Source organism: Staurois parvus, unplaced genomic scaffold, assembly GCF_062004578.1.
Source record: "Staurois parvus isolate SC_StPar_1 unplaced genomic scaffold, SC_StPar_1.0 ptg000142l, whole genome shotgun sequence".
Taxonomy (NCBI): domain Eukaryota; kingdom Metazoa; phylum Chordata; class Amphibia; order Anura; family Ranidae; genus Staurois; species Staurois parvus.
This window is the reverse complement of record NW_028317938.1, coordinates 3,570,698-3,597,625: the sequence shown is the minus strand read 5'-3', so window position 1 is coordinate 3,597,625 and position 26,928 is coordinate 3,570,698. Positions and strand designations below refer to the sequence as shown.

General features: G+C 39.7%; 1 protein-coding gene across 1 annotated transcript in view; it reads right to left on the bottom strand.

The window, feature by feature from the left end:
- TADA2A (transcriptional adaptor 2A) overlaps window positions 1-26,928 on the bottom strand; it is a 50,529-nt gene that overhangs the window by 8,482 nt on the left and 15,119 nt on the right. The window contains exons 5-13 of the mRNA XM_089673599.1: window positions 21,931-22,085; window positions 19,418-19,506; window positions 17,227-17,299; window positions 16,444-16,507; window positions 14,642-14,685; window positions 14,405-14,515; window positions 10,745-10,816; window positions 7,973-8,105; window positions 2,006-2,049 (exon numbers count right to left, since the gene is read on the bottom strand). Of these exons, the coding sequence (XP_089529725.1) occupies window positions 2,006-2,049; window positions 7,973-8,105; window positions 10,745-10,816; window positions 14,405-14,515; window positions 14,642-14,685; window positions 16,444-16,507; window positions 17,227-17,299; window positions 19,418-19,506; window positions 21,931-22,085 (785 nt within the window). The remainder of the gene's footprint in view (window positions 1-2,005; window positions 2,050-7,972; window positions 8,106-10,744; window positions 10,817-14,404; window positions 14,516-14,641; window positions 14,686-16,443; window positions 16,508-17,226; window positions 17,300-19,417; window positions 19,507-21,930; window positions 22,086-26,928) is intronic.

The window sequence follows — 26,928 nt, the reverse complement described above, 5'->3', positions numbered from 1 at the left end:
AAAATAATTTAAAGGATTTGAGAATACCAATTGGCATTAAGAAAGGTATCGGTCATGCCTGAACTCAGTTGTTTTTGTTTAGAGATCACTAAAAGGAGAAATGCTCCAAAGATACACTCACTGGTAAACATCAATATGACAAGCAAAATAAATAAAAAAGGCAAAACAGAAGTACAAGTGCTATTGCCCACCGAAGGGACTTGGACATACAAAAGTGAATGGCAAGGGTTGACATTTTACTTTCTCACAAATAACAAGTAGATCCATTAAAAATACACAACTCTTAGAAGAGTAAATATGCTGGCTCCAATAACTGTAGAAAAAAAAACATTTCAGAGTAGCACATACTGTGAAGAGTTACAATTTGACAATACAAAAAACAATACAATTCAAAGAACACCAGATAAATAAGAATTTCTGATTTCTCATGAAAAAAGTATGGGGGCTGCCATTGATAGCCGGTTCCTAAAAATACTAGTTGCCTGGCTGTCTGATTTTCAAGGTCTGAGGAAGGAACCATGATATGCAGCAAATTATGCAAGCAATCGTCACTTCCAGAGGTATTAAGTGCTGGAGGGTACAGTGCTGGAAGACAGAGGATATCGTGCTCCTCACCTACAGGAGAGGTAAGTATTAACAGTATGTATATTATTTACGTTTTCCTATGGGAATACAGAAATCAGTACTACCTGAATCTCAATGTTTAATTTACATTCTATTTCCTCTGTTGTTTCAATCAATTATTAGAAAGGTATGCTCTTAACTATAAAAGGTGTGTATTTTCCATTTGTGGATATGTGGATTTCTAAGATGGAATGAGAGTTTCTGGCATAATATCTTTGGATGCAGAAAGCATAGTCTTTGCCCTAATGCAGGACACGTGTGTATGCAAGCAAAGGGTTAAGTGTGTTTAAGGGAGGATTAGTGTTAGGGTAGTCTTAGGGAATGGGCATCACTGTCTGTGCCAGGAGCTCTGCATTGAAAACTAAAAGCACTAGTCTCCTGGGAGTGAAAGCAAACACGTCATCTAAAAAAGTTGTTTGTTGATTATCCTAATTCTGTTTTTAAATAAATGGACAAACTTTATCGGAAATCTGTATAAAGAGAAATGTATATGCTGTCATTGAAAATGCTCTTTTTCTGAAAATGCTAGTTGCTCAGCTGTCATGCAAATACAATTTTTTTGAGTGTTTAAGCCACTGGCCCAGAAAAAAAATATGCACATTGATAGTTTTGACTGCACTTTGTTCGGGTATAATTAGATTCAGTGCCTTGGAAAGCATGGAAGCCAATGGATAAAATACAGGCAACTAGCAATTTTAAATCTTCACAAAAAATGGTGTCTACCATTTTTCCCAACAGAGGTTTGCCATTTGCGTATCTGTGACCCTGCACAGATCTTACCACAAATATGCTCACTGCTTTAGGCCACAGAAAATGTAACTACCTCATTACACGGGAAAAAAATAAAAAAAAGCCAGCAGTCACCTGTTAGTGCAAGCTTCAGTGTAGAAAGCACTGCAACTTGCTGGCATTTTAACATAATGGAGAGCAAAGTGAAGTATTGAAAGTGAACACGTGTATAGATACTGTACATTTTGGACAATACATTTTTGTACAACAGAGACCATTGGTGAGAAACACATACACAGTGATACTTTTGTGATACTTTTCAATACTGTGTGTACAAACATAGAAGGATTCATAGCAAAAGGACAACAATGCCATGATATGGAGTTGTTATAACAACCTATATATCTAAAAGGTGGCTGTAAACAGTTTGGCCTCCTGAGCAGCCACAACTTCATTCTCCTGAGAAGATTTCTGCAACTATTGTTACAGATTATATGCGAGCAAACATTCTATGTACAGGTTACACAATGTTATTTTTGCAACAGGAAACTACAAGTAAAATAGTAAAAGATAAAAATGCATCTAAATCCATAATTAATAAAGATATATTATAGTAAAATGAGTCAAGAAAGAAAAATTAAATGATTCATACCTGAACCTGAAACAACAGGTACAACTTGATATAAACCAGCGTCTCTAAAACACAAATAGAAATAAAAAAATTATCATATGAAGACTGCAGCTGAATAAGCACTGCTCACAACAACCAACTGAACTTCTTATTTTTCTACTGTAATGGGAACACACATTTTTCCTAGCCATTTACATATACAAGAAAGTGATCAGAAGAACAGACAGTCACATGACATTTCTGTGAAAATATAATGGCATAAATATGCACAGTCACACTGAGCAAGCATGCATATGTATGCCCTTTCTAGACACCCCAGGGCACTGACCTTATCCAGGCAATAATCCATACTACAATAGTTTTCTCAGAGATCAATTGGCCAGGAGGGGTCTGCTGGACAGATCTTGCCTCGGCAAATCTGTTCCATTCATGATCAGCCAGAGTTGACTACGATCATCTTATATGGACAGGTACCACGCGACATTGAGCTCTGCTAATATCATGCTTGTAAATTTATACTAGAGGTCCATGTTCACCCTGCCATGGAGAAGCTTGGCAGTTTATGTGCAGCTAGCTAGAATGAACTTCAGTGGGACTATACCATAGTGCAGTATCATTTTTCTGGGCAAGTTACGGCTCTTATTGAAAGTGTGGGAGGACAAGCCTAGATGATCAGAACCTGGAATAGCTTTGACCTGACCGCAGTAACAAACTGCTTAGAGCAGTGCATGGTATATACTGGGTATGTCTACAGGCACCTTTAATCAAGATTTGGCTAAACTGACATTACTAACAATACCTACAGATATCAATGGCAGCCTAATTTGCAGGCACCATCCAAATAATAAAGGATCATTTGGTATCTGCATCTTTCCACAAACAAACACCTTCAGATCTGCTGAAGGTGCATTTTTAGGGTTAAAGAGAAGGGAGCGGAAGATTTCGGTGTGTGTTTAGGATAGGTGTGATCACACTCAAACTATTTCAACAAAAGGCAATCAGAACATCTTCTGGGTGATGTAAACAATAGGATTTTTGTACTTAGCATAAAAACCTTTTCTTGGAATCTATTGAGGGGCACAGGGATTCTTAGACTGCTGTCTACAGGACAAATGGATGCTGCAAACAAACATCCCTTACCTAAGCATCCATTACCTTAGCAAAGTATTACTAAGAAATAAAAATAAAATGTCTCTCAATGGACTCCAAAAGGATTTTATCGTGAGTAAAGAAAATCCAATTTTCTTTTTCAACCATTGAGGGACACACAAAAGCAGTCCAACTGGAGAAGGGGAGGGCAATACATCAAAGGCTAACAGGCTCTAGAGGAAAAAAATAAAAACTGTGGACTACTTGCAGCTCAAACAGCTGCCAGAAGAACCCAACACTGGCATCATGATGCCTAAATATACACCTGGGAGAACTTAGAAAAACAAAAGACAAGGTGCAAAATGGGAAAAGTTTCCAAAAGAAGCACTCACAGACCTGGTAGAATGCATCTCGACACCTGATCCTTAAAACTGTATGTTTGGATGATAGTCTGCCTAAGTCACCTAGAGATGGTGGAATCTATCCAGAACAAAAAAATGAATCATGACGAAGTAGTAGTTGAAAGATAGACCTCGCAGCTTAAAACACATACAGAGAGCGGGACAAGAGAACAAATGTCCTGAAACAAAAAGTCACTACATTAAGCAAGCAGGAAGTCCTAGGCCTCAACACCACCTTGTCCCTAAACAAAATAAGACCATATTCCTTACAGGGTAAGGCTGCCAGAAATGCTACCTTGTGGATGGGAGTAGAGAGAGGAATATTTCTAATAGGTTCACATGATGATTGAATCTCAGATAAACAAATTCAGATCTTACTGAGTCACAGGAGAACAAATGGGGAGGCTACAAAAGGAGACTCCCTGTATACATGTCTATAACAAGGAGCAAAAGACCAACGGTATCTAAGAGAGACTGGACAAAACCTGACCTTTGACAATGCTGAAATACAAACACTGGTCCAGACCCAGGTCTTCAACACCAATGCAAAGTCTGCCAGGAATCTTACCAGCTTGGCATACCATATATGCCTAGGCCAGCTCAGAGCAATGAGGATTGTCGGAATGGATGGCCTGCAAGCGAGAACAGGCTCCTACAGAGGACTTCGAACCACTTATCAGTTGGATCCTTAAACATAAATTCATTCTCTGCCGGTATAGTGGTTGCTTTGCTATGGCAGAACACTGCTGGATTCCACAATAAGGGAGGACCACTTTTTAAAAAAGTCCTATTTAAACAGGTACAAGGCTAATAGGTGCTTGGGGGGAGCAAGCATCCTGTCAGGGCGCTTCCAATCTCCATAGAGGAAGATTTGGAACCACATGTGAACTGGTAAAATCTCTTTGTGGTCTTAGGGGCTCTAAAAGGACCCATGGCTGCAATAACACTGTTAAAAGGAATAGGTTGATTCGCTAGTTTCAGCATGGTGGGCACTGCATCAAAAAAAGCTGAAATGGTCTCTCTTATTTTGGAAGTAATAGCAGAAGACTGCAACTCCTGAAAGGTATGTTCATCAGGTAAAGACTGGAGTGACACACAATCAGACAGAGTCCCAGTCTCAGCTCAGAGAATGGGGGTAGATCAGATTCAGAATCTGTAAGGGAAGGCGAGGGAGCACATTTATGGCCTCTGTGGTCAGATTCAGAAAATAACTGGGTGAATTAGGCCATACATACTTGTATGACTGCAGTAAAAACCTCAGTGGAAAGGGCAAGGGCCCAGACACACTCTACACAGCTAAGAAAGGCTCCAAAAGACATGACAGACTCCAGGAGCAGTGGGCAACAGGATATAAGTCTGCAGATGTCAGCCACATCAGTAGGTATGCAGCAAGTAGCACTAAGATGCCCCTGTGTCTAGAACCAGACATATTGCGACCGTGTGGCAGTAAGGCAACATAAGGCTTAGGGCATGAGGCAATATCTCAGGTAGCCACAAAACCCAGATAGGTGTAGCAGGGTAAGATTTGGATGGCTGCAGGTGACCAAAGTCACTGCAGGTGGGCAGCATGAACAGATCAAAGACTGAAGTTTCTTATGGCTTTTTGAAAAGTAGTAGCATCAGCAGGGATATGTTTCCTAAATGCCAAATGAGTGAGTACTCCACTGAGCAGACAACTCAGTCCCACAGTATTGGCTCCTTCTATGGTGGAACTAGTAGGAAACTGAATTCTAAAGACACCAAGCAACCTATGTACTTGGTTGCTCACTATGCTTGGCCTTACCAGCCCACTCACAGAGTGTTCAGAGGCAGGGCAAGCACCAACTATCTTTTTACCTGAATGGGGTCTGGAATGCACGCTATCTGTAACTCAGTGTTTGAAGGTCACATCCTGAAGGTCTGGAAGTAACACTCTAAAAGCCAAACTGAGGTTAGCCACAATGGATTTCTGCAATCTGAGAGACCAGTTTTAGCAGCAGTGTAGAAGAGTCTTGACTGAGGAAAATAAATGCTGAAGAAAAAAATGTTGCTGGCAATTTTTTTTTTTAAACAGCAGACATGAAGAAAAGATGTCCATCCTCCTACAACACCATCAAAACACTGAGGCATACTGGTAGCAGGAGTTATCATGGTCTGGCCTACAGTTTTTTTTTTTTGTTTGCCTGTGTCCAGTCCTCCTGTAGGCAGCAATATAACCAAATGATAAAAGACTTCCTGTGTCCCCCGAGGGACAAGAAAAAGTATGGATTTCTGAAGAATTTCAAAATGGAACTTAGACAAGCAGAAAAACATCATAAACTTTAATGTTTATTTTAGTCATGAAGTTTAGTCTGCTATGTTGACATGCTTTAAGGCAATACAAAAATACACTATATTGCCAAAAGTATTGGGACACCCGTCCAAATCATTAAATTCAGATGTTCCAATCACCTCCATGGCCACCGGTGTGGCACCTAGGCATGCAAACTGCTTCTACAAACATTTGTGAAAGAATGGGTCGCTCTCAAGAGCTCAGTGAATTCAAGCGTGGTATCAGGATAGGTTGCCACCTGTGCAATAATACAAATTGTATATGGCGCAAACCTTAAGAACAAAAACAGTGTAAGTTACAAATAGTTAGCGATAAAATCGTTTAGAATCCATTTAGCCCATAGCATAATGGCAGTTCTAAATCCATAAGAGGCACCTATGGGCAGCTCCACTGAGAGACTGGAATCTATCTCTGTAAGAATGAAGAACACAAGGGGGCGCCTCTAAGTGCAGTATTAAAAAGAATTTACTAGACCAGAAGTGTTACACTCACATGTATATGGAAGTTAGAAGCATTATAAGATGTTATAGATGACTCAGACAAAAGGGACCATAAGCCCTTGTCGGATGGTATATCTGCAGCAGCATCCAAGACCAGATGGAGCCGAGAGGCAGGCCGGATATCTGTGCTTCACAGAAGGCACTAGCTCCTAGGGTCGTGGTGGACCGTGGAACCAGAAGTGATGTCAAAATCCACCATGGGTCGCACAACTAGAAGTGACGTCAGGGAAGGGTGGATCCGTAGCCTTCGTAGCCTAGGTAATGCGTTTAGGAGCACCAATCAGTTCCTTTATCAAACCTGATTGGCTAAGGTGACAACTCTCATTTATAGTGGTGCATAGGCCTATATGGGCAGGGTAAGGGCGGTCTTAGCACACATCTCGAGAGGATCATCAGAGACAAGCTGAGTCAATATATAAACCATCATGCATTTGGTCTACAGTGGTTTTTGATGTCACTTCCAGAAGAACCGGTGTCTTCTGTCCGGCTCCATCTGGTCTCGGATGCCGCTGCAGATATACCATCCGATGAGGGTTTGTGGTACCTTATGCCTAAGTCATCTATAACATCTTATAACGCTTCTCACTTCCATATACATGTGAGTGTAACACTTATGGTCTATTAAATTGTTTTTAATACTGCACTTAGAGGTGCCCCCTTGTGCTCTTCTTCACCTGTGCAATAAGTCTATCTGTGAAATTTCCTTGCTACCAAATATTCCACAGTCAACTGTTAGTGGTATTATAACAAAGTGAAAGCAACTGGGAACAGCAGCAATTCGGCCACGTAAAATGACAGAGCGGGGTCAGCGTATGCTGAAGCACACAGTGTGCAGAAGTCACCAACTGTCTGCACAGTCAATAGCTAAAAACCTCCAAACTTCGTGTGGCCTTCAGATTAGCACAAGAGTGTGTAGAGAGCTTCGTGGAATGGGTTTCCATGGCAGAAGCTGCATCCAAGCCTTACATCACCAAGTGCAATGCAAAGAGTCGGATGCAATGTGTAGTAAAGCACGCTGCCACTGGACTCTAGAGCAGTGGAGACGTGTTCTCAGGAGTGACGAATTACGCTTCTGTCTGGCAATCCAATGGACGTGTTTGGGTTTGGCGGTTGCCAGAACGGTACTTGCCGGACTACATTGTGCCAAGTGTAAAGTTTGCTGGAGGGAGGATTGTTTTTCAGGGGTTGGGCTTGGCCCCTTCGTTCCAGTGAAGGGAACTCTTAAGACGTCAGCATACCAAGACATTTTGGACAATTTCATGCTCCCAACTTTGTTGGAACAGTTTGGGGATGGCCCCTTCCTGTTCCAACATGACTGCGCACCAGTGCACAAAGCAAGGTCCATAAAGACATGGAGGAGTGAGTTTGGGCAGGCCATTCAAGTTCCTCCACCCAAAGTCCTGACCTCAACCCAACAGAACACCTTTGGGATGAATTAGAGCAGAGACTGTGAGCCAGGTCTTCTCGTCTGACATCAGTGCCTGACCTCACAAATGTGCTTCTGGAAGAATAGTCAAACATTCCCATAGACATACTCCTAAACCTTGTGGACAGCCTTCCCAGAAGAGTTGAAGCGGTTATAGCTACAAAGGGTGGGCTAATTCACACCATGTGCGCGTAAAGGCAGGCGTCCCAATACGTTTGGCAATATAGTGTATAAGAAAGTACACAACCATTTTAAACTCACATAGCGGCTTGTCGTTTAAGCCATTGTTGACAGGCACTGCCATCATGAACATACTGTAGGACTTCAGAAAGCATGGTTCTCTTCAAACGCTCTTCTTCACGAGTCTTTTTCAAACGATCATATATTTTGGAACCTATTTCAAAACATGCAAATGTTAATCTCACTGTAAACAAACTGTGTAGGTTATAACTGGCTAATCTGCTAGTAGTGGTGACATGTGCTATTTATTCACTCAGCCTGTGCAAAAAATGTATGGCATAACAGTCATGTCTTACATAGATAACAATATCTAGCAAATCAGGCAAATGCTACATTGTGTCAGCCATTCATATTGGACGTAGGCAAAAAATAAAAATAATGTAAAGATGTAACAGCATCAACTCTCACTCCTGCAATGACAAGTGGAAAGGTCAAGATGCACAGCAGATGATAATATAGATATATGCTTTGTAAATAATTGTGTCATTTATTTTTGTGTAAGAGAAGATGTTTCTGGAAAGAGTGTACTGTACATATTTCCCAACTTCTCATGCACATTTAGATTAAAAGGGTTTTGAAGTGTATATATAGACAAAAGTTTTTTACATTTTGGTTAGAGTAGGGAAGCGTTAAAATCCCTGCTGCGTACAACTGTGGAAATTTCCCTTCAAAGCAAAACAGATTTGGATTTCCACTTTATTTTTGGTTATCATAGTAATAATAGAGGGGTACAGACTAAAAGAAAAATTACAGAGGGTCTAAGCTTTTCCCACTCTATTTCAAACTAAACCAGAGGGTGGTTGAGTTTGGACACAATCTGTGGGACACATAATCTATCAAAGAATAACCAAGCCAGTCAGCTGCTATTTTGACTAGTGTCTATTAACTGGAGAGGTCGGCAGTTGCCTGCTTCTGCCCCTTGCCAGGAAGATCCCATGTTTAAATTATCACAAGAAGGAAAAAAAGAAAAAAAAAAAAAAAAAAAAGGTAAACCCCCAGGGTACCCTGTTTACCTATTATTTGTCCCCATATAAATCTATGCAAGAGTGGTTCAGCTGTAGTATCTAGCTGCACCTAGATGAGATGAAGAATGACCAAGTCTCTATAAAGACCAACAGGGATACCCCAACTTTGGAAGATGAGGGTGCACCATCATGCCGAAGACTTTTTAAGAGCTTAGCAGACTTGGAGCTTCAGGTCCTGAAGTGAGGACCAGGGGCGGACTGACAACTCATGGGGCCCCCGGGCAATAGGGGATCATTGGGCCCCCGTGTCCTCGCCCACACACAAAAAAGCCTATATATTATAAAAAAAAAAAAAAAAAAAAAAAAAAAAAAGGTACCAGGGGCATCTCATGGGGCCCCCTACTGACCCCGGGCCCATGGGCAGTGCCCAAGTGCTCAAATGGTCAGTCCACCCTTGGTGAGGACTAGGACTCAGAGATAGCTGACATGGAATAACAAAAGGACTTTTGTTAACCTTCAGCGGGTGAGAATTTTCATACTGAGCCCTAGGCATCTTTCACTGAGGCAGATGGGTACTCGTGCCACCTATGATGTCCTTGATGGCATTCACAGTGGGCCTGAAGAGACATTGTCCCTCGAAGGCCATATGGAGTAAGCCTTTGTTGGACACAGGTTACCCAGTCCAACGTTTTAATTAAAGTGTTCTCTGCATGTAGACTGACAGAAGACTCATATAGGAAATGGGATGGTAAACCTGCAGCATCCTGTCAACGCTGTAGCTAAAAGCTACAGCCATTTGCAACAAATATTATGACCAAGTGATCAACCAAAATAGTGAGCACATCCCTTCTGATAGCCTTAAACCACCAAATCAGTGTTTGTATCACGGCTTACAGCTGGACTTGCCAGCAGCAGCAAAGATTTAGATAGGGTCTCCAACTGCTTATCGGTGGGGACTTAAAAGACAGGTACATCTTCCACTGGAGTGGTGGTCACTGCCGGATCCACAAAGAAGGCAGATCACTTTTTAACAAAGTCCTCTTCAAATGGGTACAAGGTTATATAAGTGTTTTGGGAGAACAAACATCTTGTCCAGGTGTTTTCAGTCTTTATAAAAAGAAAAAACTTCAAAAAGCAAGTTCAATGAAACAGTCCTAGCAGTTTTAGAAGTCCTAAAAACCTCAGACATGGAATAGCATTTTTGAAGAAACAGGCTTAATTCTCTAGCTTCAACATGATGCATAGTACACCAATAAGAACAGGAATGGTCTCTCAGTGTGGAAGTGATGGCAGAAGACTGCAAATCCTCTGAAGCAAGTGTGTTCAGTAGGGACTGGAGAGACTCAGAATCAGACAGACAGTCTCAGTAGCTGACTCCAAGGCTGCAGGAACACCTGATACAGAATGTGCAGGGAAAGGATATTGGCCCTTGTGGCCTTTGCGTTCAAAGTCAACAAACATCTGTGCAATCTGGATCATAAAGCCATGCATGACTGAAGGAAAAGCATACTAGAGCAAAGGAGGCAGCCAAGCCAAACAGAGCTAAGGATCACTCTAAAAATAGAACTTTTTTACATCGATCATTCAAGAATAAGGTCACATCACAAATGAATATGAATTTATATATATATATCTATATATATATTTTTTTTTATTGCCATTTACTGATTGGTTGCGCATATTGATTGAATTCATTTTTTAGCACAGCATCTTTATCTTTACAATGTTTATTACACACAATAAGTGAGCTTGCAACTTATTATGGTTCTAATGCACAAACATTTCATTTATATTTAGTGAATACAAATGCAAAAACTGAACTTCTTACTGTGAAATGTTTTGATTCCTGCTCTTCGATAATCTTGTAGCCTTTTGATTTCCCTGCGCAGTTCAAATTCCACTGCAGATAAAAAAAACTATGTAAATTTTACTAATGGATAAATGTTGTCCAGAAATGAGCATCAACTGCAGTGGCCATTAAAGGCCTAGATTTCTCAAGAAAGAAAAAAAAAAAAAAAAGAAGAAGGTGTTAACTATGGGCTCAATTCACTAAAGGATATACAGTATATTGCATGTAATAATGGTTTATGTGAAATTTACTGCAAAAAATAAGAAATGCTTGGTAAATACTTCATAAACCTGTCTTAGCCACTTGATGACCAGTAACTAACCTGTAGGTCGATAGGTAGGACTTCAAATGGTTATACTGGGATGATGCCCTCAGCTGCAGGCATCATCCCCAGGGATGCACAATTTGTATCGCCAGGTAGTTAGGTTTTCTTCTACATTTAGCCCTGCTGTAGACAAGCAGCAGGGCTTACTTGTCAGGTGGAAGCATTCAGGCTGCTCAGGTGTTCTTCACCTGGAATCGACATTTGACTTCACTTCCGGTGCTCTGCTGACAGTTTCCCTGGCCCTAAATTTTGTGTGTTTTTGCTAAAATTGTGCGTTTCCTAGACCTCTGCATTAATAATACTGTGTGACATAAAAAATTGCAACTACCACCATTATATTCTCTCAGGTGTCTGCTTTAAGAATATATAATGTTTTATAATGTTTTATAATGTCTCCACGCCTAAAATTGTGCAAAAAAAAAACCCCCTGCAAAAACGGTCCTGGCAGTGAAAGGGTGAAAGGTTAAGTTCACCTTTGTGAACATGTTACATGTTCCATCCATTTTTAGGGTGTAACATGTTCCCACTCTTGCAGCGGTTCAGCAATCCAAGGAGAAGTTCCCCGCACCAGCAGTCACTTTTTGAGTTCTGTGAATGAATCAACTACAAGTTCCAACAGCCTTTGTGGATGTCGGCTTGTAGTTCTAAATGAACTACCATGGAGCTGTTGAGCGCTCTGGTAGTTCATTGGTTCTTCCTGTCAGCGTCAGACTGCCTGCCTGTAAGATGTAGGTAAGCTCATACTGACAATCTGCAGGAGTTCTGCATGGCACTAGCGATCTACTGATCGCTGTTGCAATGCTTTGCAAGCTCTTAAAAAAAAAAAAAACACATAGTAAATGCACATTTTTTTTACTTGCCAAAAATTGTGCATTTATTATGTTTTTTTTTTGTTTTTAAAGGTGAACGGATCCTTTAACAGAGCAGACACTGGAGTTTGATTTGTCTTCTCAGCAGGCACTTGTACTGAGCTCCCAAGTAATCTGAAGAAATAAAAGGGTTTTTATTATCTCATTGGGGCTGGCGCCTCACTTAGTAGATGAGCTTCTGCTGTGTGTTAAGAGATTCCGAGCACCCAATCGGTGCTCATCACACAGTGCTCTCTTCCCTCCCTTCTAGTCCCCAGGTGCAGTGCTGGAGATCAACAGCAAAGTCAAAAATATTAAACGTTTAAGTCGTCATAAAGCCCCTTTCATTTTTAAAAGCCCCAGATATTTAAATACGGTTTTGGTTAAAAAAATTTTTTTTTTTTAATCAGGACAGGTAGGTTGGGACCCCGAATTAATCACGTTTTTTAAAAAAATTTCCATATCCCTAACTAGACACTGGATTGCTATTACAAGCAGTCCCCCCATCCCCTCCAGCCGTCATCTGCGGCTTTAAATGGGCTGTTCTAGTGGATTGACCACCCAGAGCTTCTGCAGGCTGATCTTCGAGCTGAATAAAGAACTGAACCGCTCCTTTCACCTCTATGATATAGGAAACCAGAAGTGATGACCTTACATTGCTACTGGTTTACCCAGATGTAAACGGTGTCATTTTTAGAAATGAAAAGCATTTGCACAACTGATCTTGGGCAGAAGAGGGATCTGGGGTATTAATAACCCCCAGATCTCTCCATAAAAGGATACGTGTCAAATGCCTATTTCTGTCACAAGGGATGTTTATATTCCTTGCAACAGCAATAAAAAAAATTAAAATGCCCCCGTTCCCCCCCTATGCAGAGGTGAATGCACATGCCAGTCCCACTTGCCCTTGGTAGGTGGACAGTAATTCTAGCCCCAGACCTCCTCTGTAAATCTAAAGTGGTAACCTATATAGGCTTTTAAAGCATTGCCTATAGATGGTAAAATGTTTGCTGTTTGTGGCCATTGCACAGGCGTGCACAAATTTTAAACGCATGACATGTTTAGCATCCCTTTACTCAGAAAAACATATTTTACAAAAAATGGGTTATGAATTGTGTTTTTTGCATTAAAGTAAATAAAAGTGTATTTTTTCCAAAAACATTGCGTTTGAAAAACTGTTGTGACATAAAAAATTGAAACACCCACCAATTCACTCTAAGGTCCTATGTTTTAAAAAATATATAACGCTGGGGGGGGGGTTTCTAAGTACTTTTGTATCGAAATATACTGATTGTTACATGTGAACAAAAAGTGCCAGAAAAGGCTCAATGCACACTAGCGTTTTTTAAAAGCTCAAAAAAAAAACTGGATAATAGCATTTTTGTGCCAGCTTGTAGTAGTGTTTTAGTAGCATTTAAAAGAATTAGGAGCGTTAGCGGTTTATTGACATTTTTTACAGAACATGCAGAGAAAAAAAAAAAAACCTCTGAAAAGCGGTTAGTAGCATTTAGCTCCCAGAAACGCTAAAAAATAGTGCATGGACACATGGGGTAACACTATTAGCAGAAATAAAAATGCTCATAATAGCTTCTAGGAGCTTAAGAAAATGCTAGTGTGCATGGACCCTTAACCACTTGCCCTCCAGAGGATTCCCTCCCTCCCTGACCAGGCCATTTTTTGCGATACAGAGGTGCATCACTTTAACTGACAATTGCAATGCTGTACATAAATTGAATTTATGTCCCTTTTTTGCCCACAAATAGAGCTTTCTTTTGGTGGTATTTGATCACCTCTGAGGTTTTTATAAACAAAAAAAAAGACTGACAATTTTGAAAAAAAAATAAAAATTAACACATATATATATATATTATATATATATATATATATATTTTACTTTTTGTTATAAAACATCCAGTAAAAAATAAAAAAAAAATCTAGCTTCTTCATGAATTTAGGCCATAATGTATTCTGTATGTCTTTGCTAAAAAAAAAATCAAAACACGTGTTAACTAATTGGTTTAACTGAAAGTTACAGCGTCTACAAATGGCAGTATATATATACTGGAATTTTATTTTTTTTTGTACTAGTAATGGCGGCGATCAGCGACTTATAGTGAGACTGCAGCGGGCATTCTGCAGTTAGTGGGTGGGAACTAACTGCCACTGACATCCCCAGTGACACTAGTACAGTGATCAGTGCTAATAAAAAGCACTGACACTGTACTTATGACACTGGGCAGGAAGCGGTTAACATCTGGGGCGATCAAATGCTTAACAGTGTGCCGTGTGAGTTTTACATTGTGTGCTCCATACTAAATGGAGATCAGCTTTACTATCATGTCTGGTGTGACATTCTAAATCTTACAAAATACACAGAGAAAGCCATTGCAAAGTATCTATAAAATAACAAATAAATATTATACTGAAATGTAATATATGTCATAAAATGCTTTGCGAGAAACTTACATGCTTGGCTTTCTATAAATCGATCATGGTTTGTTGCTCCTAAAATCCTGGCAAATCTTCTCATGGTTTCATAGAGCTCTTGTATATCTTTGGAATATCTTCTTTCCAAAACTAAACAAAGCCAGAAAATGTATTTATAGAAACTGTAATGTATGCATGTCACTAGAAATGTGACACTGCAGCACAGTGGAACCTTCAGTTATAGCCAACATTCTGGAGAGAAAATAAACTGCTTACTTTGAAACTTCCTCAGATTTATAAGGCCATGTTCTCGAATAATCCTAGAATGAGTATAAAAAGTCCATGTTATAAGAAAACAAGTACAAACCAGTAAAACTTTCTTCAAGTCACAAGTGAGCATAAAATAATGGCGTATTCTGGGTTAATGTCATTTTATATCTCGTATTGGATATGTTTGCATAATTTGTATTTTAGATTAATTTGAGGTCATTTCCAACAGGGTCCTTACATTTTAATAATTTGCAAATAATTCTTTTTGCACCAACAGCAGTTTTAAGTTAAATATTTATCAACTTTGCACAATGTTTACTGTTGATACTGTGAGTGACGTTGGTGGCAAACTGTGCAACCTCATCCACCTATATTCAGCTTTGCACATGCTATGCTTTGCTATTTTAACCAAGTTTGACTTTTTCTTCCTTGAAGTTTTGTGCTGGGTTAGCTGGATAAGGCCTGTGTACCACAATTTTTAAAGCCCTGCTATACTGAGAAACAAGCAAATATCCAAGTGTTTTTATGTCTAAGCAAGCACTGGTGGTTCAACCAAAAAAGCTTGCTACACCATAATAACCATACAAAAGCAGATCTGGAGTTTGTCATAAAACATTAGGGTGTCCTAGGTTTGTTGTGAGAAATGGTTTTGTGATTTCATGAGACAGAGCTTTCGGTTTTAAAAGTGTAATAATAAATAGGCTTTTATAAATTTGTCCATCTCCTATTACTTAACACCACCTCACAATGGTGGCTTTATGCTGTGGTGCAGTTTTTAATCAGCTGGGACAGGACATACTGTTAGAATCAAGGGTACAATGTACAACCACTGCAACAAAACCTGTTCAGTCAAAAAAAAAATTATATTGGGCAACTTTCAGTAGAACAATGATCCCTACCATTAGGCCAAAGTAAAATGAGAGAATCAAGGTAAATGTCCAATAGCTACGTTAAATCTCTGATCTCAATCCAGTTGCAAACCCATTATTTGTGGTCTCAAAGTGTCATTCCACTAATATTAAAATTCTAGAACAATTTGCCTTTAGAAAATAGACTGCATTGGCAATTTCCACCTTATAGATCATTTATAATACATTACAACTATCGATGTTATTAGAAGAAAAAAAAACGTTCCTAGTAGTACTGTAATTACTAGATGTGAGTTTTGAATGACCTTAAGTTAAGCATGTAATGCTACCAAAATAGTTAAAAAAAAAAAAAAAAAAAAAAAAAAGTTACAATAAAAAATGAAACAGATTACAATAAAAAAAAAAGTTAACGGTCACCTTTCCTAACATGTTACATCCGTATTCAGAGTGTAACATGTTACTGTTGCAGCAGCCCCTGCAACCCTCCTCTGATCCTCCATTGTGACAGCAGGTCAGGGATCCTCTCCCTGTACCCGCTGTCACAACTTTACAAAAAAATATTTTAGTTGATATTTTCAATTTGAATGGTATAACTACAATCAGCTATTGCAGCTGAAGGCTTATAGTTCTCAATGAACTACCAGGGCGCTGACGAGAGCTCTAGGGAGTTCATTGCTGCTTCCTGTTATTCAGTAACTGCCTCCCGTATGAGGTATGGGCAGTCAGCTACACACTGTGCAGGAGCCTGGGGATTGCACCCTCGATCTGCTGATTGTGGGTGCAATGCTTTAGCCTCCTAATAAAAAAATAATAAAAAGGCATATTTTTTTTGCCTGCAAAAAGATGTGCTTTTATTATTTTTTTATACAAAAGTAAACTTCTCCTTTAAAAATGGAATTAGTAGTACAGTACAATTATAATATCTTTTGGTCACATTACCTTTTCCTTCTCTGTCGCTCCTTCAGTCTTGAGTGATAAATATCCACAACCGCAATTTTCAAAGCTACATATAAAAGAAAAAAAGAAAAGTAACATATAGAACATGCAAAAATATATAATTAACATAATATAACAAATATGAGAAACAACTGAAACTACTTCAGAAATCTTTTATTTTAAAAAACTGTCACTTTCTTGAAGCTACAGTTTTTAAATACAAAAGAATATCTCTATAGGGTCATTCATTTTCAGTAAAACAGCAATGAAGAGTATCATCTACCCCTCAAAAACTCCTTCCTTTCCTGCAGAATATTTAAAGTAAATGTTTACTCAATTTTAAACTATAAGGGCAAAGACCTGCTATTACATTTACTAGCCGACAGTGCCCCTTTCTGATTTAGTTTCTCTGTTACAGCACTCTCACTTTATGGCTATGTATACATGTTTTTGCACAACATTCACACAACATTCACCCAGGATTCACACATTTTCCAGTTGAATCCAAATTACAAAAATCTGTGAATGTTGGGTGAACGAAAATAATAATTAGACTCATAATTGTCAATTACCGCCATCCCACTGTCTTCTGAGCCTCAGTAACCAAGAAGTTTTAAATAGACTATGCAGCCTTAGCTAAAGGGCAATAAGTAGACATGATGAGACAAAATTTCCATCATCTGATAATTTACTAAGCACAGCTGTAGTCTTTAATAATCAAGACAGATTACTTTTTCAAAAAGCCCAAAAAAGGAACACTGCAATCTCTTGTAGAAAAATGCTTACCATGCAAAACTTCTGAATCATCTTCAACAAAATCAATATCTCTTAAATCCCACTCTGCATAATTATCAAACTCCTGTTGGGCACAAAATAGAAAACTTTAATTAAAGAATATGAATGCGGTCAGCAGCTTTCAGTTTCTTACACAAAACTTTATCATGACCAACAAGACAGCCTCAGAAATGCAATTATAGTATACATGAGAATATATTTGTGTACACAGACATGACTTGGTCTGCACATTTGCAAAAAGTAATCCGTGCTTTAGAATATAGTTTTATTCTTGATGTATTATGTTCAGCAGTATAAAAAACAAAAATATTTTTAGACCAGAAAATATGTAATATTTCATATTTGGCATTCTCCACTTGAGACAACAGGTGGAGCTTTAGGCTCTTTTTCATGCTTTAACAGGGTCTTTGTTTACTTATTTGATGAGAGAATCCTCTTGTGTACTGAACCTAAACGTTCCTACATGCATAAGATGTACATTCATCATGTAGTTTATGGTGTCATTTTTTGCCCTGTAAGCATAGCCTATAGTAGAGTAAATCCTTGCATTCTTTTGTCAGAAGTTTCTGTTTGTGTTCAATTATGAGGTATGTGGCATGGCACTACACAGTTCACTGCATGATCACGGTCTGTAGTTTGAGAATTAACATTTCCATTGTGGAATCTACGTATTCCACAATTCTTGGGTCGCAGGCTAGAGCTAGCTATACATCAATTAAATCTACCAGCCACAAGCAGGCAGAGAACTCACTGATGCAGCTGGAGGATTTTTTTTTTTAATCACATTAGCGTTTGTGATGTGCAACAGAGAGGGTAACAAGGCATACATTTTAAAGAAGTTGTCCTGCTCTTTTGACGCTTTGACAGTCTGCAGCAAAATATGGATATAGGGGAATCAAACAGCCATGACACTGCAAACTTCAGCCACAACATTAAAAGGTTAAGTAAACAAACCGCTTAGAGAATATAACTACACTAATACCTAGTTAACCACTTGCTGACCACCCTGAAACAGTTTTACTGCTACACGGAGGCCGCTCTGTACAGAATAATGTATATATACACGATTCTGCATCTCCAGGTAGGGGGTGCGCGCGCTGTCCTACTCGTGCCTTCATTGGCTCCTGTAGGTGTCAATCACGGGTCCCAGCCAGCGATTCATGACCAGGACACGGAGATCAGCGGAGCAGCTGACAGGGGAGAGGTCTGTATTTGTATACAACATAGATCTCTCTCCTGTCAGAGGGGACATGCTGGTTTTCATTTCTCTGCAAAGCAGGGAGATAAAAAAAAACTAGCATGTCCCCTAGTAAAACCCTACACAGTACACAATATAAACACTCCTTAACACACAGTTAAACCTTTGACTGCCCCAGATGTTAGCCCCTTCCTGCCCAGTGTCATTAGTACAGTGTCAGTGCTTTTTATTAGCACTGAACACTGTATTAGTGTCACTGGAGATGTCAGTGGCAGTTAGTCAGTTCCCACCCAGTTTCAGTTAAGTGTCAGAAGGCCGTCATACTATCGCAGTCTTGCTATAAGTCGCTGATCGCCACCATTACTAGGATAAAAATAAAAAAAATAAAAATTCCAGTGTATATACGCCATTTGTAAATGCTATAACTTTCACACAAACCAATTAATATACACTTATTGGGATTTTTTTTTACCAAAGAAATGTAGCAGAATACATTTTGGTCTACATTTATGAAGAAATTATATTTTTTTTACTTTTCTATTGGATAGGTTTTATAGCAAAAAGTAAATAATATAGTTTGTTTTTATTAATTTCAGTCTTTATTCTTTTATAGCACCAAAAAAAAAAACAAAAAAAAAAAAAAAAAAACACAACAGTGATGATCAATTACCCTCAAAAGAAAGCTCTATTTGTGTGAAAAAATGCTATCAATTTGATGTGTACAGTGTTGCACAACCACACAATTGTTAAAGTAGCGCAGTTCTGAATAGCAAAAAAAATGGCCTGACCATGAAGTGGGGTAAAACTTCCAGAGGTCAAGCGGTTTTGGATAAGTAACAAATATGAAAGCACAAGGTGATCTGCAGAAATGCACACCAAATGCACCATTTTAAAATATATAGCAAGGCATACAGTATATTGGTGTGGATTAGTATTTGGGTATTCTGCTGACAATAACTTCCAATACTAATTAGTTGCATTTACCTCTATGAAATCTGCCCTTGCTGGCATATATCCTGCCATATCTCTAGAAAGCAATGAATCAAATGTTGGTCTTGGTGGGTCATCAGAAGCTAAAAGAAAAACATTTATTAGATTATCAGTAAGAATACTACAATACAATTAAATAAGATTCCACTCATATATATATAATCTTTAGTGCATGGTTTGTTGCATGACACAAAAGTAATGTAATCACCAGCTGGGTTGTACCGTAATGGTTTATTGTTTCTTGATATCTAAACAAATTGAAAGTCCTTGATGAACAAAGAAAGCATTACGCACCTCTGCAAGAAGCCAGTCACAGTTTTCACAGTTGAGACATACAAGTGATTTATATAAAAGTACACAATATATACATGAAATATAAACATTTACATGCACCATCCTAATTTTAAGCATTTGTGCAATGCCCAAATAGTTTTTACGTTACTACTGCAGAGCTATCTGGCAAACACGTTTCCAGTACTGTAGATCCTCACATCACTATGTCAATATCCTTCATTTGCTTATAGCGCAATCTTTTTGCTTTACTTTCTATAATATAAATAAAAAGCCCAAGAGGAAAACCAATGGTCTTGTAATGGCCAACAAAACAAAATTAGGTACAAAAATCCTGTTGCCAAAAAAACCAAAAAGGTACAGTATAAGAATTCAATACATTTGTAAATCTGACACCTTTTACACATAAACAAACTATGACAACGTTTTCAAGGACTGACACTAGAAAACTGAAAACAAAAAGTAGAATTGCATTCAAATATTCCTACAGTGTCTCTTGTCTTATTTATTCTATGTATGGAAGGCACTTAAAAACATAAAATACTCCTAGCCTGTTCACACCATATCCTTTGAACTACCGTATTTTTCGCTCCATAAGACGCACCTGACCATAAGACGCACCTAGGTTTTAGAGGCGAAAAACAAGAAAAAAAAATATTCTGAACCAATTGACTGCAGACACAATACAGGAGATGACCAGAGACTGCGGACACAGTAGAGGAGAAGACCAGAGACTGCGGACACAGTGCAGGAGATGACCAGAGACTGCGGACACAGTGCAGGAGATGACCAGAGACTGCGGACACAGTGCAGGAGATGACCAGAGACTGCGGACACAGTGCAGGAGATGACCAGAGACTGCGGACACAGTGCAGGAGATGACCAGAGACTGCGGACACAGTGCAGGAGATGACCAGAGACTGCGGACACAGTGCAGGAGATGACCAGAGACTGCGGACACAGTGCAGGAGATGACCAGAGACTGCGGACACAGTGCAGGAGATGACCAGAGACTGCGGACACAGTGCAGGAGATGACCAGAGACTGCGGACACAGTGCAGGAGATGACCAGAGACTGCGGACACAGTGCAGGGAATGACCAGAGACTGCGGACACAGTGCAGGAGATGACCAGAGACTGCAGACACAGTACAGGAGATGACCAGAGACTGCAGACACAGTACAGGAGATGACCAGAGACTGTAGACAGTGCAGGAGATGACCAGAGACTGCGGACACAGTACAGGAGATGAACAGAGACTGCAGACACAGTACAGGAGATGACCAGAGACTGCAGACAGTACAGGGGATGACCAGAGACTGCAGACAGTACAGGGGATGACCAGAGACTGCAGACAGTACAGGGGATGACCAGAGACTGCAGACAGTGCAGGGAATGACCAGAGACTGCAGACAGTGCAGGGAATGACCAGAGACTGCAGACAGTGCAGGGAATGACCAGAGACCGCAGACAGTGCAGGGAATGACCAGAGACTGCAGACAGTGCAGGGAATGACCAGAGACTGCTGACCTTTGGGGAGGGAGGGGGAGCGGGTACCTGAATTTGACAGGTACCCGCTCCCAATTCCGCGGAGTTGTCCTTCCCTCTTCTTCCCGGGCCAGCTTCTGTGACACCCGGGTGCCCACTGCGCATGCGCGAGAAGCGCTGCGCTTTGTGAATGGCCCGGCGCCTTCTGGGACCTGTCATGTGTCCCAGAAGACACCGGATCATTCACAAAGCACAGCACATGCGCAGTGGGCACCCGGCTGTCACAGAAGCCAGTGCAGGAAGACTGTGCAGCGCTGGAGCGAGGAACGGGTAAGGTCCTGCAGGAGAGAACAGCTGAGCGGCCGGCCCGGTATTCTGACATGGTGGCGGCAGAAATACCGGACCGGCCGCTTTATATTCGCTCCATAAGACGCACTGACATTTTCCCCCCTTTTTTTGGGGGAAAAAAGTGCGTCTTATGGAGCGAAAAATACGGTACATTTTTCTGCATACCACCACACACGCAGAAAAACATAGCCCAACAGACAATAGGTGAACAAGCCCTCCATCTTAAAGATCCACAACTGTGGTACTACTATTATAATACAGGATTTATATAGTGCCAACAGTTTGCTCAGCGCTTAACAATAACGGGAGACAATACAGCAACAATACAGTTCAATACAAGAGGGTTAGGAGGGCTACTAATAAGCAATGTATTTTTTTACCTTGAAAAGGAACAGCTGTATCCACATTCTTTTCCTCTTCACTTTGTTTATTCAGTAAAGTGCTTGCAAAGAGTGGGTTATTAATGAAATGTTTCATGTAGTGATTTTCACAATCCTCTTTAGTCTTTGAGCGCATTTGATTAGCCACTTCTTGCCTGCAAGGCATAATTGTTAGAAATATTATCAACAACTGAACCTAAGTTGGTTTTAGGAGCATATACCAAGTTGTTTTTAGGTATGTGTGCATTGATATGTACTCCACTCTCTTAACTGCGATGTAACTCAAGCCCTTCATACAAATTAAATGGCCTTGTACATGCCGGGGTCCCTTATTGTTTAAGATGCACAGTTGTGACACATGATGTTAGCAAGGGAAGGGTAGTGCCTGCTTGACCCTAAATTCTGGAACTTATATGCGTCAGGCAATGATACATAGTGCATGAATACATGTAGTGCGATCCAAAGGCTGCAAAAACAAACTAACTAAAATAAGCCTCTTGTATGGGAATGCAAATGCTGCCAATAGGTACATGAATGAAGAATCCCATATGGTTGGTGAGTTAAGTATGGGTGTGATATTAGGAAGCAGTTCTGTACAAGCTAATGATCTTATAACCCTGAGTTATTTCAGCAATTTTTTTTTTGTTTTACTTATAAGCAGCAAATGTGACATTCACTGCAGGTGAATTTTCCTTGTGTTTATGGTGAATGGTTCACCTTCGTTGAGTGTTACATTTATCATTTTATTAATTTTCCCTTATATTTAAAACATTATAAATGCAAAGCATGCATTACACCAAGGAGGCTGAACATCTTTATAGTTCCAACCTGATCAGCCATTCACATGGTGAGGATACAAAAGAACAAATGTTTCTTCTTCAAAGCAAATCAATACCCAAAACGTTTTTGTTTAGTTTTGGATAGACTGGGAAATGGTTAGAACCTCTGTCAGGGCTCTGTTAGATTTCTCTTCAAGCTCAAAACACACTAACACACACTACAATCTGTACAATTTCCTTCATATCTACCAACAACTATGTATTGCAGGAGCCTGTCTGACTGGTAATAGATTGATAAAACAGATTAGGATAGTACTTTACTACAAAAAAAAAAATTCACTCTAGATGTGCAAAGCTGGTAGAAAAAGACCCAAAAATACTTGCAACTGTAATTGCAGAGAAAGGTGGTTCAACAAAGTATTGACTCAGAGGGGCTGAATACAAATGCATGTCACACTTTTCAGATATTTATTTGTAAAACATTTTTCATTTTCCTTCCACTTCACAATTATGTGCCACTTTGTGTTGATCACATAAAATCCCAATAAAATACATTTACGTTTTTGGTTGTAACATGACAAATTGTGGAAAATGTCAAGCGGTATGAATACTTTTTCAAGGCACTGTAAATCAAAAGTTGATTGTACGGTCAGATTATGTGTAAGATCATGAATGTATAAGGTGACCCTAACTTTCTGTTCTAGGAACATTTTACCAGACAGAAAGTGAGTGAAAAACTGCAAAAGAGAAGGACAATAAAAGGCTGATAGAGGTTCTGGCATTTCCTTATTCAACACAAAAAGCATTTTTTCTCATGTATTGTCATTACAGAGATCTCCTCTCACTTTCTGTCCTAGGGACAACCTTTTCATCAGATAAGAAGTGAAGGAATTTCTCAAAATGAACCACCAACCACACTAAAATCTGACAGGTGTTGAGAAAAAAAAAAAAAAAAGGTTTTGGCTACAGATACATTGAGACATGGGGAGTTTTTAGTAGAATATAGTGCAGATTATCTCAAAGGCAAAGCAGACCATGATCTGGACCTAGACCACCAGCACGTCCCCCCCCCCCCCCCACTCTGTAGTCACTGGACTGCTAGCTTCCTATCAATGACATTACCTGTGTGCCCACACCCCAAAAAGCATTATTAACACAAAATGTGCACACAATTCGAGTTGAAATGTCAAAGTAACCCAAACAATCCAGGTCTCCTTTCCTTGCTTGATGTATGATTACTGACCTCCCCAAAAACACATCCATTGACATAGGTTCAGAAATAAAAAGCAGACAAAGGTGCCTCATTGGGAGAGGAAAATGGGGTCACAAATATGAGCAAGCACCAGTTTGGTTACCAAAATGCCTTTGCATTAGACTTCTCTCAAGTTGGTATCTACTCCCAGCAGGGAGTAGTGAAATTCTGCCAACAATTCCCACAAATATGTTGCTAATTAAAGCAGAGCTCCACCCAAAAGGGAAAGTTCAGCTCGAAGGCCTCGTGCCCGCTCCCTGTTAAGGATTGGCACCTTTGGGGAGCGGGTACCTGTCAAAATCGCCCAGGCGATCGGAAGCAGAAGTTGTCCTCCCTCCCTTCCCATAGTCTTCTGGGACGTGTGACAGGTGTCGGAAGACTACGGAACCATTCACGCATGCGCAGTGGGCACCCGGCTGTGACAGGTGCCCACACTTAAGATGCTGGCACCAGGAAGAGGATGGTCGGTGAAATCGGCTGTGGTGAGGACACTGCTGGATCAAGGGACAGATGAGTATCTGTTTTTTAAAAGTCAGCAGCTACAAGTTTTTATAGTTGCTGATTTTGTTTTTTTGTATATGTTGACTGGAGCTCTGCTTTAGGATGCAGACTGATTTGCAAAAGGTGTGCTTCTAAATTTGTCATCAAGTGGGTTTGCCAAATGTTCCACTATATGTGAAAGAACATTTTCCTCTGAGGGGTGTCCAAGACTGCCCCAGCCCTTTTAGACCATTGCATAGGACAGACATGTTAATCCTATTTGGAAATATGTGAATTTATGACACATTCATTATAGTTATACAGACTGGCAGTTGTCTCCTATAGTACCAAAGTGCAATTCACTAAGCTAAAATGTATAGTATGTATGCCAATATGGTCGCTACTACACTGCTACTTCTTGCTGCTATGCTGACATGGCTAGAAGTAGTCACGACTCTGTATTCTGGGCTCAACTGTGTGATCTATATTTAGATCCTGGCCTCAATTGTTAGAACAGACAGTTGAGGCCAGGATTTAAAAATAGAACTGACAGTTGAGGCCAGGATTTAAAAATAGAACACTTCTTGCCTTTAGGAACATTTTTACAGTTTAGTGGTCAAGTCCTGTGTATAAAAAGGAAGTTCCTTGTGACCTTACCCCACCCTGGTGTACGCAGAAAGAGACACAATGGCTAGGGATGTGAGCCAGTTATAGTTGATCGCAGCTGTAATGCTGACTGAGGATCAGGATGGTCTTACACACAGGGAGAAGAAGGATCACCGCAAGTACATTTTTTTGTCACGATTTTATGTTTTTTTGCAGTATGTATGCTTATGTACCCTGTTTTTGTGGGGGGTTTTTTCCCTCAGTTGACATCCTCCAGACATGGTGGCAGTCCCTGCACAACACTGTGCATACAGATTTAAATTAGGAAATGAAAGTACAGAAGAGTGGAGCCCCAATCAAACACAGGCAACAGTCTATGGCTGCAAAGCTTGGTTTCATGAGGGAGTATAAATTATTACATTTATTCAAAAGGAGGGAGTGGATTGTAGCAGTGTTTTTTTATATATTTTTTAAAATTTGTATCATTACCAATTTATAAAGAAAAATTTTGTATTTTACAATTTTGTTGTATTTTTTTTAATACTTTTTTGTATTAAAAATGTTTTCTGTTTTGTTCTTTTTTTTAAATAATGTTTAATAGTTTTTTTAGTACACAACATCTAACAGGCCAATACATCAGCCAGAGGAAGGGGAGGAAAATAAGGAAAATATGGAAGGAGGAGGCTAGTCCATCAAACAGCCACAACTGCACCAATGCCGATTCATTCAGAGGTTGAAAGCATGGATATGCCACCTCATTAGGTATCTTTCTTTTTCGTCTGTCTATCTATCTCCCTTATTAATACTTACATTGTCTTCCTTTCTTCAAAGCCTACTCATCTATGCACAACATCTCCCAGAGGTTGTGGACATGTGCATCATCAGTGTAAGCAGGGGCAAGAGATGACCACAAAAGTGGAAGAATGAATACTTGAGCTACGTGGGGATATCAGGCAAGAGAGGAAACAGAATGATGTTTTCCTCAACCTGAATATTCCCCAATTCTGCCACAGCTTATAAAAGGGCTTGTAGGGAATTTGATGCGGATTAGGAAAAGCAATGCATGGATAGCATCTATGCCTTTGTGTTGGCCTCCAGGGCAGCACATAGGAGGGGTATGCCACCATCACTCTTTCCTTACCACCAATTTACATTTTTATGTGTTACTTTTTGTATGCTTTTTTTGGCCAATTGTTGTGGCTTTTTGTCAAATGTTGTGGCCACAGCATTTTTGCATTCAAAAACTGCCTTCTTTCAAAATTAAAAATTAAAAAAAAAAATAGATAAATAAGGTTCTTTTTGAGTTACATGTTACATCACACATTCTCTTGCGTGTGGAATAATGCATCTATTCTCTGAGAATGGATGCCTTACCTCACACAGATGAAAAAGACACAACCTTGCTGCAAGAGAAGAAAACTACAAAAAAGATAATTTGAAAAACTTTATTCAAAGAAAAAAAGATTTTATGAAGCACCTGGACATTTGCTAACATTCAAAAGGTAACTGGAATCAGAAATCCAACTAGACATATTGACATTGCCAGGTCACTTGACCATCTGCCGAAATGAAAAAAAATAAAAACCCAGCAAACTGAATTCTAATGTTCATAACTTGAGAAGTGGAGTGCACGTCCATTAACTGAATATCCTCTGCAGGGGTTAAGAGAGCAGGTTCAGCAAGTCCAAAAGCCTTGTTAGCTACAAATCACAAGTGGAAGACTAGGATCCTTGCGGGAATCCCGAGAAGTCCCTCATATAGCTGATACCGCATCAGACTCTTGGAAGATTCTTGCATCCCCCTGACTCCCTTAGGCTTCCATGTCAATGCATATAAAATTCCAGGTGAGCATCCATCAATCCTAAAAGAACTATGGAAAAG